The sequence below is a fragment of the Bison bison genome, unplaced genomic scaffold (assembly GCF_000754665.1).
Source record: "Bison bison bison isolate TAMUID 2011002044 unplaced genomic scaffold, Bison_UMD1.0 scf7180017864516, whole genome shotgun sequence".
NCBI classification, from domain to species: domain Eukaryota; kingdom Metazoa; phylum Chordata; class Mammalia; order Artiodactyla; family Bovidae; genus Bison; species Bison bison.
The window spans coordinates 8,899,468-8,917,305 of record NW_011495069.1 but is presented as its reverse complement, the minus strand read 5'-3'; the positions used below and the strand labels follow the sequence as shown (position 1 = coordinate 8,917,305).

General features: G+C 56.3%; 1 protein-coding gene across 1 annotated transcript in view; it reads right to left on the bottom strand.

Annotated features, from left to right (window-relative positions):
* The window catches only part of RPS6KA1 (ribosomal protein S6 kinase, 90kDa, polypeptide 1), a 33,735-nt gene extending 17,880 nt beyond the window's left edge, over nucleotides 1-15,855 (bottom strand). Inside the window, exons 1-8 of the mRNA XM_010830253.1 lie at nucleotides 15,131-15,855; nucleotides 13,892-13,936; nucleotides 5,354-5,470; nucleotides 4,997-5,078; nucleotides 3,080-3,160; nucleotides 2,818-2,897; nucleotides 1,081-1,187; nucleotides 73-110 (exon numbers count right to left, since the gene is read on the bottom strand). Of these exons, the coding sequence (XP_010828555.1) occupies nucleotides 73-110; nucleotides 1,081-1,187; nucleotides 2,818-2,897; nucleotides 3,080-3,160; nucleotides 4,997-5,078; nucleotides 5,354-5,470; nucleotides 13,892-13,936; nucleotides 15,131-15,520 (940 nt within the window). The 5' untranslated portion in view covers nucleotides 15,521-15,855. The remainder of the gene's footprint in view (nucleotides 1-72; nucleotides 111-1,080; nucleotides 1,188-2,817; nucleotides 2,898-3,079; nucleotides 3,161-4,996; nucleotides 5,079-5,353; nucleotides 5,471-13,891; nucleotides 13,937-15,130) is intronic.
* Nucleotides 15,856-17,838: the final 1,983 nt, after the last annotated feature.

Sequence of the window (17,838 nt, the reverse complement as noted above, 5' to 3'; positions counted from 1 at the left end):
ACTCAGCCCAGGTCCCTCTAGAGCCCACCCTGCCCTCCCCTGAAACCGGAGGGCCAGGCGCCCTCCACTCACCAGTGAGTTTGATGTGGCCTTCCTCATCCAGAAGGATGCTGCAATGGAGAGAAGGGTTCAGGGCCCCTCAGTCGTGGGCCTTTGGTGGGGTCAGGTGACGCCACGGGTCTGTAGGGGCTGGGCTCAGCCCAGGGAAGCTGGTCCACCAGGTCCGGCTGATGAATGGGTGGGTGGCGCAGGGACTGGGGGTGCTGCACAGGTGTGTTGCCTACCTTTCTGCTAATTCTTGAAACGACTGTGTGAGGTAGATACTCACATGGCCCCGTTTTAATGATGGGGAAGTTAAGGCCCAGGGAGGTTAAATAACTCCCCCAGTCAGAGAGTTAGGAGGTGGCAGAGATTAGATTTGAATTCAGGTGTGCCTGACTCTGGGCTTCCCTGGTGGCTCAGATGGTAAAGAATCTGCCTGCAATGCAGGAGACCCAGGTTCGATCCCTGGGTCAGGAACATCCCCTGGAAAAAGGAATGGCTACCTACTCCAGTGATCTTGCCTGGAGAATTCCACGGACAGAAGAATCTGGTGGGCTACAGTCCAAGTGGTTGCAAAGAGTTGGACATGACTGAGTGACTTAACACTTTCACTTTTCACTTTCTGCCTTACTCGAAAGCTACATCCCACTCCACGTAAGCACCTGCCCCTGGCTCCCAAGTTACCACTTGAGGATATTTAGATGTTAAGGAAGATTCTACAGAGGGTCATATCAAGGAAGGACCTTTAATAGTGGCATCTCAGATGTCACACTGGATTAGCAAAAAAGGTAGGCAACGCCCAGGCACAGAGGTACCTGGTGCTTGGTGATGGCAGCCCTAGTGATGAGGCAGCCCCCAGGCGAGCCTACTGCTGCCACCACTCTGCTCCACCCGCCAGTTCTTGGGGCAACCCAAGAGAGGGGGACTTTCTCAGGGGGAGTCACCCCACCCCCTCAGACTGGCTCTGCTCTAGAAGAGGCCCCTGGGGCCTGCCTCTGCACACCCTAGGGAGCTGGGCAGAGCTGGGCCTTCACTCACTTCTCAGGCTTCAGGTCTCTGTAAATGATGCCTAGACTGTGCAGGTGATCCAGGCCCAAAGCCAGCTCGGCCAGGTAAAACTTCACATCCTCCTCCGTGAACATAACCTGCAACGGGCGGGAGGGACTTCAGCCGGGATCGCCCCTTTCTCAGGAGCTGGGGCACTGGGCACTCAGCAGCTTCCCCGTCCCCCTCAGAGATTCCATACCCCCTTCTCTTTATGAAGGGGTTTAAAGAATAAAGTGACTAATATCCAAGTCACTCATGGTAGCGTTGAAAGGCAAGTAGGGAAAGGCTGGAGACAGCCCAAGGGTCAAGCAGTAAACTAAACTGTCTCCTTCCCACATCACGGAGTGCTCTGCCAGCCATGAGGGGTTCCCAGGTGGTTCAGTGATGAAGAGTCTGCCTGCCAAGCAGGAGACACGGGTTCAAGATCTGGGTCGGGAAGATCCCCTGGAGGAGGGCATGGCAACCCATTCCAGTATTCTTGCCTGGAAACTCCCATGGACAGAGGATGCTGGCAGGCTACAGTCCATGGGGTTGCAAAAGAGTCAGCCACGACTTGGCAACTGAACAACAATGCAGCCATAAACTAGAACAAGGATCCCTCCATATGACGGATGGCTACAGATCCATCTCCAAGGTATAAGTGCCAAGTTACCCCAAAACACACTGTCATGAAGAAAGCAAAGTACAGTATATGTAGAATGGTATTTTGTATGTAAGAAAGTAGGGGTCAGGATTCAGATCATACGTTGAATTGGTTTGTATTTTTTTCCCAAAGAAACATGGGAAATTTAGATAAGAAAAATGTTTACCTAGAGGAGGGAGTCGAGAGGGCTGGGGTGGGAGGAAGACTTCTCAATGGATATTTTTCTTCTCAGTCATGTATTATCTATTTGATCATTCAAACAGCATTTTAAACATTTAAAAACTTTGGTTCTCTTCTAAAATTTAATTTGTATTACTGGTCCCATTTTTATATCTGGCTCAAATTCTTATATGTGAGTTCAAAAGCCTTTTGGTTAACAGCACATAATCCTAAAGAATCCAGCTTTCCAGGTGGATTTGAGCTTCTCCGAATCCTCATAACCCTGCCCAGGGAAGCCCTGAAAAAAATGGAAGTGAAGGGGTTTCCCTGGTGGCCCAGTGGTTAAGAATCCACCTTGTGATGTTAGGGGCACGGATTTGATCCCTGGTCTGGGAAGATCCCACATGTCTTGGAGCAACTAAATCTGTGCACCGCAACTGCTAAGGCCAAGCTCTAGAGGCCACAAGCTACAACTCCCGAGGCCAATTCACCCCAGAGCCCATGCTCCACCATGAGAGAAGCCACTGCAATGAGAAACCCAAGCACTGTAATGAGTCACAGCCCCCACATGCTGCAACTAGGGAAAGCCTGCATGCAGTAATAAAGACCCACCACAGCCAAAAAATAAATAAAAACTCTCAAATAAATAAATCTTAAAAAAAAAAAAAAAGAAGAAGCAAGGAGGTGAAGAGGTGAGAGCCACTCTTGGGTTCCTGGAATCAGGGCAGGATCACATCCTGGGCCTGATTCTCCTCACCCATCTCAGGGAACTCTCAGAATTTCAGCCAGGGAATGGGCTCTGTCCTAGGGTGGGTCAGGGAATGCTGGGCAGGCCTGGCGAGTCCCAGGTGGAGGCCTCACTTTCGCGCCAGCTCCATCCGGGGCCCTGGCAGTGGGGTGTCCGGGTGTCCCGGGCGTCAGCTCACCTCTTTAGAGAGCCGGGTGAAGAGGTCCCCGCCGCGCAGGAAGTCCAGGATAAGGTAGAGCTTGCCCTCAGTCTGGAAGGCTGGGGAGACAGGAAAAGGCCATGGGGGAGCCAGCTGCGCCCTGGGCCTTGTCCCTCTGCCCCTCAGCTCCCTTGGTCTGCCAGGCGGCAAATGGGGCAGTATATAGGGGAGGCAACAGCCCCCCGACAAGGGCAAAGGCCGGCAGGTGGGGTGGGAGGTCAGGGAGGGTCTGTGGTCTTACCGTAGTGCAGCTTCACCACAAACGGGTGGTTTACGTCAGCCAGGATGTCTCTCTCCATTTTGGTCCGAACGCGGTCACGCACTGGTCAAAGGAAGAAGAGGCTTACCAAAGGTCTGGCCGCCCAGCACAGCACCGCCCCCAGCCTTGGCTAAGAAGGACTCTCTTTTCTACTTGTTCCTCATGTCTCTCGGCAGTGCCCAAGACTGGCCCTTGGTGCCCTGCCCATCTCTCTAGCCCTGTCGCTAGCTGTGTCCCGAGGGGCCATTCAATCCAGCCAGCCTAAGCAACCTGTTCCTTGTGTGCCCCCAGCCTCTGCCCCTGTGGCTCCCCCTGGGATGCCTTCATCAGCCCCTTCTCTGTCTGGCATAAAAATCTCCAATTCCCAGACTTCCCTGGTGGTCCGGTGGTTAAGACTCTGCACTTCCACTAGAGCGGGCGTGGGTTCGATCCCTGGTTGGGGAAGTTCCACATGCCATGCGGTGTGGCCAAAAAAAGCAAGAAAAAAGTCCCTGATTATAGCTGAGGGTAGACTCCCTGGGCATGAATTTCAGACTCATAGGTCTGAGCAGGCACCTCACCCTTTTTTTTTAAGAATAAAAGTCCCTAGGCCATTCTGATCGTCAGCCAGTTCTCCTCTGACTCAGTTCAGGCATTCTCTCCTCCAGGAAACTTTCCTTAACCTGCCAGGCTGAGCTGGAGCCCTCTGGACTCTTGTAGTGCTCTATGTCCCCCTTCAGAGCACCTTTCACCCTCTAATTTTCTTGCTTCACTCACCCGACAAGGCCAGGACCATGCTGGATTAACTACCCTCATCACTGCTTCCCAAATACATCTAGCATTTTCAAACTATCAAATGACTCTACATTTCTGTTCAGGCATAGTTCCTCCCTCCTGGGGTGTCTTTCCTCTATGTTTTCAGTCTGGAGAGAAGGCCTAACTCACCCTCTAAAGGCACAGCTTACCTGGCTACTCCCATGGGAGCCTCTCCCCTGTGAGGCTGAAACCCAGATTCTCCTGGGTCCCAGCACCAACTGCACCAGTCTGTGGGGTCCCGCACCCCCTCCCCTGTCCCAGCCTGGGAGCCCTTCACAGCATCTTTCTCCTTCCATCATCCTTCCTGGGGAAGGATTCCCATTCCTACCAGGCTGGTCTTAGAGCACCACAGCTAAGTCACCCCACAGCCAGTCCACTGTGGCCACAGGAACCCAAGGCCAGTACCTCCTATTCTGCCCCCACCATCCTAGCCAGGGCCCACTCCTCCTGGTCAGCAGGACCAGCCTGGTCCCCAGGCTGACCAAGGAGTCACTGTCCAGTCAAAAGCCCACTCGCAACCACCCTCACACCCTCTGTAAGTCTGGGAATTCTAGTCGTGGGCTCAGCTCCTTTCTGAACCTCTCCATCCATCTCTGAGGCCCTGCCTTGACTCACCCTCTCCAACCCGCCCAACTGCCTCGTTCCCTGGGTTCCCTCCTCTCCTCTCACGCTCTCCCCAACTCTGAGAGGTCTCCCTCAGACTCTTCAAGCATCATGAAGCAATTCTGTTAACAGAATGCCTCGGCCTAACCAAGCTGATGCCTGATATCTGAAGCCCTTGCCCCGCCCGCCCCCGCAACACACTGCACTCACCCCTGCCTCCTGCCAGACGCCCTTCAGCTACAGACACTGGCACTTGGCTTAGGGGGGTGGGAAGGGGTTAGTTCCCGGAAGTCTTTTCTTCTGAATGGATCCTGTCTTTGCCATTGGGGCAGTGGGAGAGAAGGAGGGCCCAGAATAGGCCTGTTTCTGTATCTTCAGACGGGGTATTCCTGGTGAGAGAGCTGTCTCTCCCATCAGACCCTAGGCCCCTAAGAGCTGGGTGTCATCTGCCCTCTATCTCTGCCCAGCCTGAGGCTCTGTGGGGAGGCACCCCCCACTCACCTTTCAGCGTTGCCTTCTTTAGTACCTTCATGGCGTACAAGTGTCCACTGTCAGGTCGGGTGACCTTTCGTACCAGGAAGACCTTAGACGGCATCGGGGTGGGGGTGGTGAGGGGGAAGCAGAAGAGAAGATGGGCAGGGGGCTGACCCTGCCAGCTCGCATGCCCCAGGCTGACCTCCAGCTTCCCTAAGCACCAGCTTGCCCTTGTGTTGCCCCTGGGTACCACAGTGACCTCTCTCCTCCTCCCCTCAGACCCATCAACCCTTGCGCTCTGATCCTTTGAGCTCCAAGGCGGTCCTCCCACCCCCACTGTGACATGACCAGTGCTGCCCTCCCAGCTGTGGGCTCGGGACTCACTTTGCCAAAGGATCCTTGGCCCAGGACCTTGAGGAGCTCAAAATGGGATGGGTCGGCCTTCTCTGAGCCAGCCTTGACATGGTGTGTGATGGAGATCTCCTTGAGAACGCCCTCATCCTGATGGAGGAACAGAGCTGGTGAGCATGGTGGGTTCCATCCAGGTCAGCACAGGGCACGGCCCCCCATCCTGAGATCCTACTCCCGCCAGATCTCAGCAGACAGGGTCCTGCAGGCCCAACCAGCCAGCTACCCTGGAAGACGAGGCCTCCCAATTCATGCACATCAAAACCCAGGGAGGGCCAAACCACCAAGGAGCCGGGTCAGGCGAGCTCGTATCGTTCCTGCTGCTCCAGCCTGGTCAGGCCCAGAGGGGTGCCCAGGCACGGCCGGGCTGAGCCAATGCCAGGCTCTGGCTGAGGCCTACAGACCTGCCCCAAGTCCTCCCTGGAGGCTCCCCTCCCGCAGCTACAAAGGTTTTGGTTTTGCCACAATAGGAAGTCGAGTTTGCTCATGTACTGGGAAGGCACAGCTGGGTTTTGTTTCTGGCCAAGATGGAAGATGGGCTCTCTCTGGTAGAAGGACAAGGCTAAGATACACAAGAACACAAAGTCGCCACTTCAGACTCCCCCTAGCATCCCAGTAAGTGTCAGCCTGAGGTTGAGGGAGTAAGACTGGGACTCTCTGCACCACCCTCTGACACTTCCTTCACACAAGTCTACTAGAAACTCCTGCCAGGTCCCAGATGTTCTAGAACCCCTCTGCTCTCCCTCCAATCTGTTGATGCCACCCTGGAGCCCGGAAGTGCCTCCTCACTCTCCCAGGAAGCAAGGCTGGACAGGGTCTAGTCACCCAGGAGGGTCAGGCATGGGCAAGGAGAACCCAGAGCCAGCTGTTTCCAAACTGGTTACCAGGGCACCTGTTCCAGGGGCCACCGTCAGGCCAGGCCCAGACAGCTGGGCACACTCACCGAGTCCTGCCTGGGGCCAGGGCCAGGGCCAGGGCCAGGGGCAGGCAGGGAGGTCTGGCTGATCCTGGGCCGCTGCTTCCTGGGCAGCCAGGGGAGCAGGGCCCAGAGCCGCAGACGGGGCGGCTTGGGATCCTGCTCCATGCGCCCGGCTGGGCCGAGGCACCATGGCAGGAGCAGGCAGCGTCCGGGGCTGCTGCGGAGGTGGCCAGGCCCAAGGCGGATGTGCAGGGTGAAGGCGGGGGCTGGGCCAGCCCAGGGCCGCCAATCACTCAGGGCCTGTGGTTTCCCAGCTCCCTTACCACCTCCCTTCCTCTCTCTCCCCCACCCTCCCCATCGCCGGAGGGCTGCCCTCTGGCCCTCCTCCCCATCCTCCCTGTGGGCCTGCAGAGGGAAAGCCCCATATGCCAAGCCAGCTGCTGAGGAGGAGACAGGTGCCCAACAGGCAGACACAGGGACCAGACATGTTCAGGCAGATGAGGAGGGACACCGAACAGGCAGAGGCAGGCTCCCTACAGGTGAAGACAGATGAAGGCGCACATCCAACAGATGGGTAGGAGAGTCCCCGTGCCCAGCAGGCTGGGATGCACAGGGCCATGCACCCAACAGGAAGGAGGTGGGAAGAATACACATCCGATGGGCAGAGACAGATGGGAACATGTACCCAACATACGGAGGAGGCAGGAAGGGACTCATACCCAACAGGCAGAAGTGGACAAGGACTCATATCTACCATGGAGAGGCAGATGGGGGGCACACATTCCAACAGGCAAAGATAGATGGTAACATGTACCCAACAGGCAGAGACAGATGGGGATCCAACAGGCAGAGGCAGATGGGGGCTTGCATCCAACAGGTGGAGACAGATGGGGAATGTACTCAACAGGCAGAGACAGAAGGGACACGACCCAACAGGCACCCAGCTATGTGACATGGACCCAACAGGTAAAGACAGGCATTCATGGAGTGGAGACAGACAGGAACTCAACAGCAGAAGCAAGTGGGCAGCAGTCAGAGGCAGCCAGCGTCAGTGAGGCCCAAGGAGGCTGACAGATACCCAGGGCACATAGACACACAGGCACCCAGAGAGTCAGACCCTGGACTTAAGGGCAAGAGCTCTGGGTTCCTGCTGGTCCACCTGGGGGAACATCATCTGCAAAACCCCAGCACTTGAGAGAGAGCAGTCTGGTACTTGTGGCCGACTCATCTCTGAGGAATTCCATTTCTTTGGGCTTTCCGTCCTATGCCAGGGCCTGAGAGGGGCCCAGGATCAAGTCACTAGACGGAGACGGATGTCTGCTGAGTGTAATCTGATGACTCTGACCCTGACCCAGACAGATATCCCAAAGCTGTCATGCCCCACTTCAGGAACCAGAAACTGAGCTTCACCGGACAGCGACTCACCCAGGCTCAAAGTGAACTGGTGGCGGAGCCTGCTCAAACCCAAGTCCTCTCCCTGGGCCCTGCCTGGCCGGGGGTCAGCAGGCCTCAGGGGCCAGGAAAGGGAGGGCGGGCAAGTCAGCCAGATCGATGCCCTGCCGAGCCAAGCCCGGCCCCTCCCTTAGTACCAGGGAGAGTCTGGGGACTTCTACCTCTAGATGTCGACCCTCAGAGACGCCTCCCTTGAGGGAGCCTGAACAGCCACAGAAGCTGCAGTCACGAAAAACTGCAGGTCAATCAGGCCCCTGAGAGGAACCCAGTACGTGGGACAGGCAGAAAACCTGGCTGAGAGAGGGGCTGGGGAGGGCAAAGACCACACAGCAACATCGACCTGCCCCATCCTGAGGTCTGAGTCTCCACCGCTCGGTCTGCCTCTGACTGAGAACCGTCCCTGGGGACAGAGGTAGTCACCCGGAAACCCCAGGGCACAGAGCCACCCCCAAACCCATTCCTGGCACAGAGTCTTGGTGACAGACACCGCTGCAGGCTGGCCAAGCCTCTGCTCACCTTTCTGGGGCAGGGGCGTGAGTCTCTCTCAGCCCTGGGGAAATCTGCTGGGGTCTGCATGGTGAGTCCCACGCCTATGGCCAGAGAGCCTGGCTACTCCCCTCACTTCTGCTTTTGCAACTTTCCTGGCCCAGAAGGCAGGGTCCCTGACCCCCTCCTTCTCACTTCCCCCTCTGCCGGGAGGAGGGACAGAACATGGGTAAGGCTCCCCTCCGGAGGAGGGGACACCGTAGACCCCAAGCCCACAACTCCAGGGTGGATGCAGAGAGACCTTTCTCCTTGTCTTCTCTGATCCTAAGGAAAGAAGAGCCGGACACAGACAGAAGTCACAAGTAGAGGTGGCAGCCACACAGGGGACACCCTTTACTTGCAAACACCTCCAGGAGAGAATGGGGGGCAAAAGGCAGCAGGGCCACCACCTCTGACAGTCTGGCCCAGAGCACGGGCGTTCCTCCCCCTGTGGTGACCTTCCCATGGCTGGGCCCACCCAAAATGGCAGCCCACAGAGCAGGCACGACCGCACTCAGCGCTGCCCTGAAGAAGTCTATCCGCCCAGGGCCCTGAGGTGGGGGCGGTGGGGGGCGACGGTGCAGAAGGCATGGACCTCACAGGTAGCCGTGGGGCAGGGGGGACCAGGCCTGGCCCTTTGCCACATGGCCTCACCACATCACTCACCCAGTACCCTCACAGGAACTGACACACACAGATGCACAGAGTCCGCTGATCGGAAACCATTTCCACAGACATGCCCTATGTGGAAACGCCCCCACGGACACAGAACTTCCCCTTCCAGTCCCCACAGAGCCCCTGACAGCAGTCTGAGGAGGGCCTGCTGGCTGTTGGGCAAGATACTTCCTTAGACTGAGGCCTCTCGTTGTACTCCAGCTTCTCCTGGAGGACCTGGGGTCTGGGGTTGCCCTGAGAGCCCCAAAGCTCTCTGGTCCAGTACCAGCTACGCCCCCGCCCCGACTCCTCACTACCCGTGTACCCTTCAGAAGCAAAGAAGGCTCTCCGTGGCTGGCAGGGTACAAGAAGGGGCAATAGGGGGGACGCTGTCTCCAAACTGCCTGCTCTGGAGGGGTGCGTGCAGGGCCTGGGAGCCTCTGGTGGCAGCAGCGGGGAGGACAGCGCCAGACCCCACCCCCTGGTCGTGGCCCCGTTCCCCCCATAGATACTTCCTCTTATTTACTTCCTCCCACAAGGCAGCTGGAGAGAAGCCCAGAGCGCCACCCGCCTCTGCCCCCCATTACCACACTCCCTGCCTGATCCCTGGCCTGTAGGGTCCCCAACCTGGGCCTCCCTCCAGCAGCTGCAGCCCAAGCCCACCTGCTGATCTCTGGCCCTAATGGACATCAACAGCCCCTCCCCCAGATGGCAGCATCTGCAGGGCCTCCCAGGGGTGCCCCCTCTCATGGGGCAAACATCCCCAGACGCCTCTCCCAGCATGCCTCTGGGCAGTGGGTCCACAGTTTCCAGGCCTCCTTGATAGGCGAGCTGGCCTTGGGCCCGAGGCCAGGACTGGCATGCAGTGACAATGAGAACTGTGCCTCTTAACTGAGCATTTATTGCAGGAAGCCATTCTTTCCTTCAGCTTTTATTGGTGTGGATTCTGCCAGGCTCAGATGTCCTACTCCAAGGGAAGTGCTGTCATCCCATTCCAGAGAAGAGGAAACCAGACTCAGACAGAAAGTGACTTTCCCAAGGCCACATGGCTAGAAAGGCGGAGAGCTTGGGGCAAAATCGAAGCCTACAGGCTGAAGCATTTCATCATCACCCTCCTTGCGAGGCCCACCAGCCTGCCTCCCCTCGGGACGTTACTCACCGCTACGGGCCCCCGGCTATGTGTCCCCAGGCCAGGAGCCAGACACTAGGAGGCGCACGTGTTAAGGAAGCCTCCAGCCTTGTCCTCAGGCAGCTCCCCCAAATACACAATAACGAAACGGAAGCGTGGCGTGCAACAGTGCAGGCCAAGTGCTGGAGGTGCCCATAGGGTCTCACTCTCTGCCCGGGGTAAGATCTGGGAAGATGCGACAGTCTAGCTGGACCCTGAAGATCAATAGGAGCTGGCCAAGCAGAGAGGTGGAAAAAAGACACTCCGTGTAAAGAGACCAGCACGGAAAAGAGGCCTGAGGCCAGGAGGGCAGGGTGGGAAACTAAGACCCGTCTACTCATTTGTTCCCGTGCAACCCTTTCTCCCTATCTAAGCCTCAGCTTCTTCTGTAAAATGTTCGCACCCTCAAAAGGTTGTTTCAAGAAGCAAAAATGGGCCACAGAGATAAAGGGATGTGGTAAACAGAACTCCCTGAACGGCAAGGGCTTTCTTACTGCTGCAGGGTCTCCTCTGGGCAGGCTGAAGGGACAAGAGTCCACGGGTCTCAGGTGTTGCAAGGGTGGAGGGTTGGGGAGCCTTCCCCGGCCAGTCCCAGGGAAATTCTCCCCCGAACACCTGAGACTCCCAAGGCTCCCCGAAGTCCACAATCACATCCTGCCTGAGCTCCAGCCAGGGGAGCATGAGGGATCCGGGAGGGATCAGGGTTTCATAAACAGGAAGAGAGGAGGGGAGGGGGGGAGACGCTCAGCTCTCAAAATAGACCTGCAGGCGCTTCCAAGGGGTCCAGCTCCGGAGATAGCCAGGGAGGGGGCCTGGGGTGCCCAATCCACCCCCAGGAAGGGAGGGAGGGTGAATGGAGCCCCAGCATGCCTAAAGGACCAGGTGCACACGGGGAGCTCTCATCCTAGACTGCAGTCCTCTCTACAGCTGCTGAAACCCCAATCCCTTCTTCTGCCTGAAACGGATCAAATAAACAAGCATTAAACACCAATATGATGTCTCAAACACTGCTGGATGCTCCAATTTATGCACATCACGTTCCTTCCTTCTGGGTGGCCCTGATGGGTGGACTCTAGTCTCCTTTTACAGAAGAGGCATCGGAGCCTCCAAGGGGTAAAACAACTCGCCCAAGGTCAGCTGGCAAATAAGAAAGAGGCGCAGGATTTTGAACTCAAGAGAGCCTGCCTCTCCTCCAAGTCAGGCCTCTCCTCCCCCTGGAAGGGCCACTTCTCTCTCCAGCTGCCCAAATCCCGGCTTTCGAGGCCCAGGCAAATGCCAGCTCTGTGGGGAAGGTGACCTGGTGCCCCACAGCCCACGTTTCCTCTTCTGCCACACACAGCAGTGCCCGTCCATCTGGTCCACCATCAACCTTGAGAGTGGATGCTACTGGGTTCCCTGGGACGTGCTCATCTCATCATGCCCCAGAGAGGCAGGTAGGCAGGTGGTATATTTCACTGCCCACTGTCAGGCCTGGCACTGAATGGAGGTTCTATGTGCCCACAGCCTGTTCCTCCCCATCACTGCATCCACCACACAGCTTTCTCATCACCACCCTTCCCCAATGCTGAGAACTCCCTAAAGGTGGGGTGTTGACTTCATTTTGGGGTTCCCAGTGCCATGAACATGTGATGATGCAAAAGATAAAACCAGCTCCTTCCACTGCACAAAGTGATGAGGTTCTGACCACAGGCTGAGCGCCCCCTGGTGTGTTGAGCCCAAAAGTGGGCACTGGGAATGCTACAAGATTCTGCAGCAACAGAGGTGAATGAGCAGGTGCCAAGTAATGATGGAAACTGAGTTCACAGGGACGCAGTGCTCCTCCTCTTCAGCACTCAGTGTGTTTCCTGGGCTGGGAGGAATGTGGGTTCTGTGGTCAAGCAAGACCTGACTTCATTGCCCACTAGCGATCTGGCCTTGGGCCTCAACTTTCTCATCTGTAAAATGGGGAGAGTAACAGTTTCTACCTCTGAGGATGTTATGAGAACCAAATGCAAAGCTCCTGGTATGGCACTTTCTCTCTCTTAACATGGCATTCAAGGCTCTCTCTGCCCCATCCATGTCCAGCCTCGTCTCCGTTCCCACCCCAGGATCTGCTGTTCCAGAAGCAGGAAGGAGTCACAGACTTGGGATCAAATGTAGGTTGTCCACCTAGGTAAGTGCTTGTATTCTCTTAACCAGCCCCTCTAGCTCTGAGGTGAGAAGCTGCACTCACCACCAGTTCCCTCAAAGCTGCAGGCACCTCTGCAACCCCTAGAACTACAGCCCCAAGATCTGAACATCTGGATCTTCACTGGAGACCTACAGTCCCTTCATTACAAGGCAACCAGGGGCAGCTACTTGGTGGGAAGAGATTCTCCCACATGAGGCTGAGACATGGGGCTGAGACAAGTCAAGGGGCCCAGTCCACATGACTCGGCCTGGCCTTTGATGACCCAAGGTTGCCATAGTAACAAAAAGAGGAGGGGGTGGGAGCCTACTTCTGTTGGCCTGCCCTGCCCCAGGAAACTCGGCTCCCTTATCTTAGGAGGCTGAGTCAAGACAAACATCAGGACCAGCCCTCGGTCCATCTCAAAGGTCGGGCTTATGGTCTGATACCTAGGCAGACCCAGGCCAGAAGGGCGCGGCCACTAACAGGCAGTGGAGCTGAGCAACACGGCCAGGCACTCAGGCTGCCAGGGCTAAAGCTACTGTGTGCCAGGCAGCTGCTCTTCCATTTGTCCTTCAAGTCACTTCTGAGAGGCAGGAGGCAGGTACCATTATTCCCATTTTACTGCTGAGGAAACTAGACTCAGAAGGGAGAAGCTTCAGGTCAAATGGCGATGGTGGAGGCAGGACTAGAACTCAGGTCAGCTCTACCGCCAGAACTCACGCCCTGTCCTGCCTGGCGGCTTCCACAGCCCCTCCCCAGCCAGCAGCTCTGCGACCTCACAGCACCTTGAGAACTGGGTGAGGTCATTCCCAGCATGGTGATGAGAAAGCCCAGGCCAGACTGTCCCCCAGCCTCGCAGTGCTGTTGACACTCAAAACCAGCAACAGGCCCTGGGGGGCTGAAGGGAGAGCCCAAGGGACCAGAGAGCTCAGAGCCCAGGGAGCCGGCCTGGGGCTGGGAGCAGGGAGCCCTGAGAAACGGCCTGTGTGCCACGTGCCAGGCACTGGGCCTTGGTTTGATTGGAGGCCACCAGGTTCCCTCCAGCGCCAGGTGCCATGCCCTCATCAGAGCCAGTGGACTTGAGCCTCTCCCATCAGCCCTTCACCCTCTTAATACAGTCAGCCAAGCCACCATGAGCAAATAAACAGAGGAAGCGTCCTGGTCTCGGTGACAGGTAAACCTGAGTTCTAGCCTGGCTTCTGACCCTGTCTGGACCATAGTCCACTCACCTGAAGAACTGGAAGGCTGAAGTGAGTAATCCTGACATATGGGGTTGCCTCGAGCATTCGGTGGCACCAGAGAAGGACTTGGGCTTCCCTGGTGGCTCAGTAGGTAAAGAATCCACCTTCAATGCAGCGTTCGATCCCTGGGTTGGGAAGATCCCTTGGAGAAGGGAACGGCTACCCACTCTAGTATTCTGGCCTGGAGAATCCCATGGACTGAATAGTCCACGGGGTTGCAAAGAGTGGGACATGACTGAGTGACTTTCACTTTCACTTTCAGAGAAGGCAGGCTGAGCTGTCTGCCTGCCCCAGGGGGCCTCACACCTGGGCGGGACAAGGTCAGTGCCTCCCTCCTCGTCCACTCCAGGCAAAGTCACTCCACCCCTGACGATCCCTAGCTCCGGTGCTAGGACCTGGGCCTTACCTTGGATGGCTGAAGCCCAGCTTCCTCCCCTGAGGCTTGACCATTCTGGAAAAGAGAGGAGAGAGTGGGGAACACTGTCAGAACTTACCAGAGTGGCACAAAGCAAAGACAGACCCTATGGGGCGCCCCAGCCCCTGGCTGCTCCCAGTGGCTAGAGGGGCCCTGGAGGCGGGGGCGGGAGTTCTGGGAGGGCACAGGCCTCAAGCCTCCTGCAATCGCCCCAACTCAGGCAGCCTGCTTTGGGCACCCCTCCCATGTTCTCTGCCTAGAAAACATCTCATCTTTGAAGGTCTGGCTCAAATGCCACCTCCCCCAGTGAGAAGGAAAGGACTGTGGGTGTGTGCCAACTAACCAACTCAAGAGGCCTCAGTTTCCCAATCTGTAACATGGGTATTTACATCCACCTCCCAGAGTTGATGCAAGGGCTGAAGGACACAAAGTCTGGGAGAGTGCCCAGCCCAGAAATGCCCTGGCCCTGCCTGCTCTGGGACCCCTCTCCATTCTTGCAGAATCACTGCTACTCCCTATGAACCTTCATTTTACCACTTATCACAAAGCAGGGACTACTGACTCATGGGCCGTGCATGCTAAGTCACTTCAATTGTCTCCGACTCTTCTCGACCCCATGGACTGTAGCCTGCCAGGCTCCTCTGTCCATGGGATTCTCCAGACAAGAGTATTGGAGTGGGTTGCTGTTCCCTTCTCCAGGGAATCTTCCCCACCCAGGGATCGAACCCACGTCTCTTAGGTCTCTTGCGTTGACAGGCAGGTTCTTTACCACTAGTGCCACCTGGGAGCCCCTCCTAATAAATGGGGAATCCTGGGAGGCAGAGATGAGGCTTTGGTGCTAACAGCTGCTCTCTTCCGAGCCCCTGCTGCACGCCGGCACTGAGTTTGGTGTCTCACACCTGGGGCATCATTAAACCCTCCTGACCTGGGAGGTAGGCCTGGGTCCCATTTGGCAGAGAAAGAAACTGAGGTGCAGAGGGGCCTAGTGATGGCACCTAAGGCCATACCACTGCTCAGTGGGGATTCAAAATCCGGTCTCTGACACCAGGAGGTGCTCAAGAGGACTGAGGAAGAGGAGCCGGCTCCAGTGCCCAGCCAGGGCAACAGAGAGGCAGGCATGGCAGCTGGCCCCTGCGCAGTCCTCCAGACCCCAGACTTCGCCCTCCGCTGGGTGCTGTCCACCCTGGGTATACCACCCCTTTCCTGTGTGATATGAGGTGAGTAACCTACCCCATCCGGGCGCTGGGAAGCTAAAAGGAGCAGTCCCCAGCCCTCATGCACAGCAAGAGTGTGGAGAGACCAGGAAGACCCAGGACTTTGGAGCCAGAGGCCAAGTCCACAGGGCAGCTGCAGTCTTGTTGGCAGCAGCGGGCACAGCTGTGCTTTCCCCATTATATAATCTTCCTGCTCCTGGAGCAGCACTCCCTCCCCGCCAGTCCCTGGACATCCTGCCCCTTGAACCCCCTTAATGCCCCTAATCCTCCCCAGGGGCCAGTGTTCTGAGGCCCCATCATACATGTTCTCTCTCAGGAGCTTGGGAAGCAGGACTGGGCGGAACCAGGCCTGAGGGGAGGAGGAGGCGTGAGGCCTTCGTAGACAGAGTTCTACTTCACCCAGCATTGCAGACTCCTGACATAACCCCGGATGGTAACAAGGGCCTACACGCCAGCCTCCCCCATTCTAAGCCCTCACCCTTCCTAAAACTCAACTGCAATCATCACACTTGAGTAAGTCTCCCCTGGTCACTCACTCCTTACTGAGAACTTTCTAGGTACCAGGCCTCAAACTCTTCCATGGCTTCCCACTGCCTGTGGGATAAAGTCCCAGCTCCTTGGTATGGCGTTCAAAGCCATCATCTCCAGCTCCCACAGGTGATTAATGTGGGTTCTGGAATCTGACCTTGTGGGTTATCACCTGCATAACTCTGAGGTTACTGCATTTCTCAAAGCTTCAGTTTCCCCATCTGTGAAATGGGGATAAAAGTAAAGTACCTCACTGGGTAGCTTTAAGAAGCAGGCAAAATAGTGTCTATAAAATACATACATCCAGGGACTTCCCTGGTGGTCCAGTGGGCCAAGACTCTACACTCCCAAAGCAGGGGGCCCAGGTTCGATCCCTGGTCAGATCCCACATGCCACAACTAAAGATCCCAAGTGCTACAACTAAGATCCGGCACAGCTAAATAAATATTAAAAAAAAAAAAGTACAGCTGGCATATAACTGGTCCACAAACAATCACCATTATTACTATCCCTATTTTGGAGCTAAACTGAACAAGCTGAGACCCTGAACAGATCAGCTTGTCCCCAAGCATTTGCATGGTGGCTCCTTCTACCAAGAAAATCTTTCCTGCCCAGTCACTTCAGTACACTCCTGATCTTCTTGGAGGACTCAGTTAAATGTCTTCTCCTCTGTCCATACAGCCTCAAGTCCTTTCCTCCCTCCTCTGGGCCTCACAGCACCGAGCAAACCTCAGATTAACTCAGGGAGGAGCCACGGCTTGTCCAGTACTGTCTCCTTGGCACCCAGCTCAGGGTCTGGCACATAGCCTGTCAAATGAAACCTCAAACCAGCAAAGCGAGCAAGGAGGCCAGAGTAGGTTCTATTCCTCCCATTTTTCAGATGAGGCTCAGAAGAGCTGAGTGACTTAACTGCAGCCTGTTAGCAGGTGACACATGGGGCTATGACCCAGAGTCACATGAATCCCCAGTGAGAGAGAGGAGGAGGTGGTGGGTGAATCCAGAGGTGGGCGCTTACAGAGCAGTATCTTGGAGGATTCAGGGAGCCTGTTTGGCTGCCTCCAGTCCCGGGGTCTGGCTTGGGTACCATCTTCATGCAACGCCCAGGCCTGTAAGAGCTGATGCACAAGGTCTCTAGCGGGGAATGGGCGGCCCCGGAGAAAGCACTAGGAGTGCAAAGAGGACCACAGGTGGCCTTCCCCTTGAAAGCCGGGGTCCTGGGAAGACAGGGCGCATCTGCCCTTCCGGACTGACTGTTGCACAGAGGGTGGAAAGAACACAGGTCTGCAGCCACAAAGAGAGAGCCCCTAATGCTGGCTCTGCCAGCCACTCACTCTGAATGTGTCTGTCTCATTACTTCTCTGAGCCTCGGCTTCCTCACCTGTACTAGGAGGGCAGGTCTGTCTTGTTCACAGGGGCACCCTGCTGGTTGGAGAAGTACTTGTCACATTGTAAGTGCTCAATAAATACTTGCTGAAGGAATGAATAAGGACAATGATACTGACCTTGCAGAAAACTGAATGAAAGACCTTGTCTAAGAGTCTGGTACAGGAAAGGCCTCTGGCCCCTTAGAGGATGGAGACTCACTCTCCTCCCACTTCCTCAGAGAGCAATACTCATGGGCACAGCAACCGAGGGCCTCCAGGCCATTGTGCCCCCTCCCCAAAGGTCAGAGATGGGTTCCAATAAGCATCCTTCCTTCCCACCCAAGCTGCTCTGTCTTGGGAAGAGAAGCATCCAGGGCAGTGTCTGGAGAAGCCGGGCAGCAGATGGACAAAGACAGCACGTGCCCCATAGGCAGGAAGCAGCCCCAGGAGTTGGGTTCAGAGCCCAGCACTGGCAACCCTGCCCACTGCTGGAAGCTAGGGGCCAGGTGCCAGGGCTGGCTGGCACTACTAGCCCTCAGCCAAGGCTGGACAGGAGAGTCTGCCAACATCCGGAGCCTCTCCTGGAGTACCTTCCACCTGGCCGGCTTGACCCCAGCTCTTGCCTGTCTTTAAGCCTCCGCCTACTGGGTAGAAGACAGTGAGAGATCTGGATTCTAATTCTGACTCTGACATTAATTCACAGGCCAGGTCCCACTGAGTTCAGTTATTCCATATGACAGGGGTAATACTCTCTGCCCTGAGAAGCTGTTTGGAGAATTATTTGACTTTAATAAGGCCACACTGGCGGAGTGGGGTGGACGGCACAGAGCAA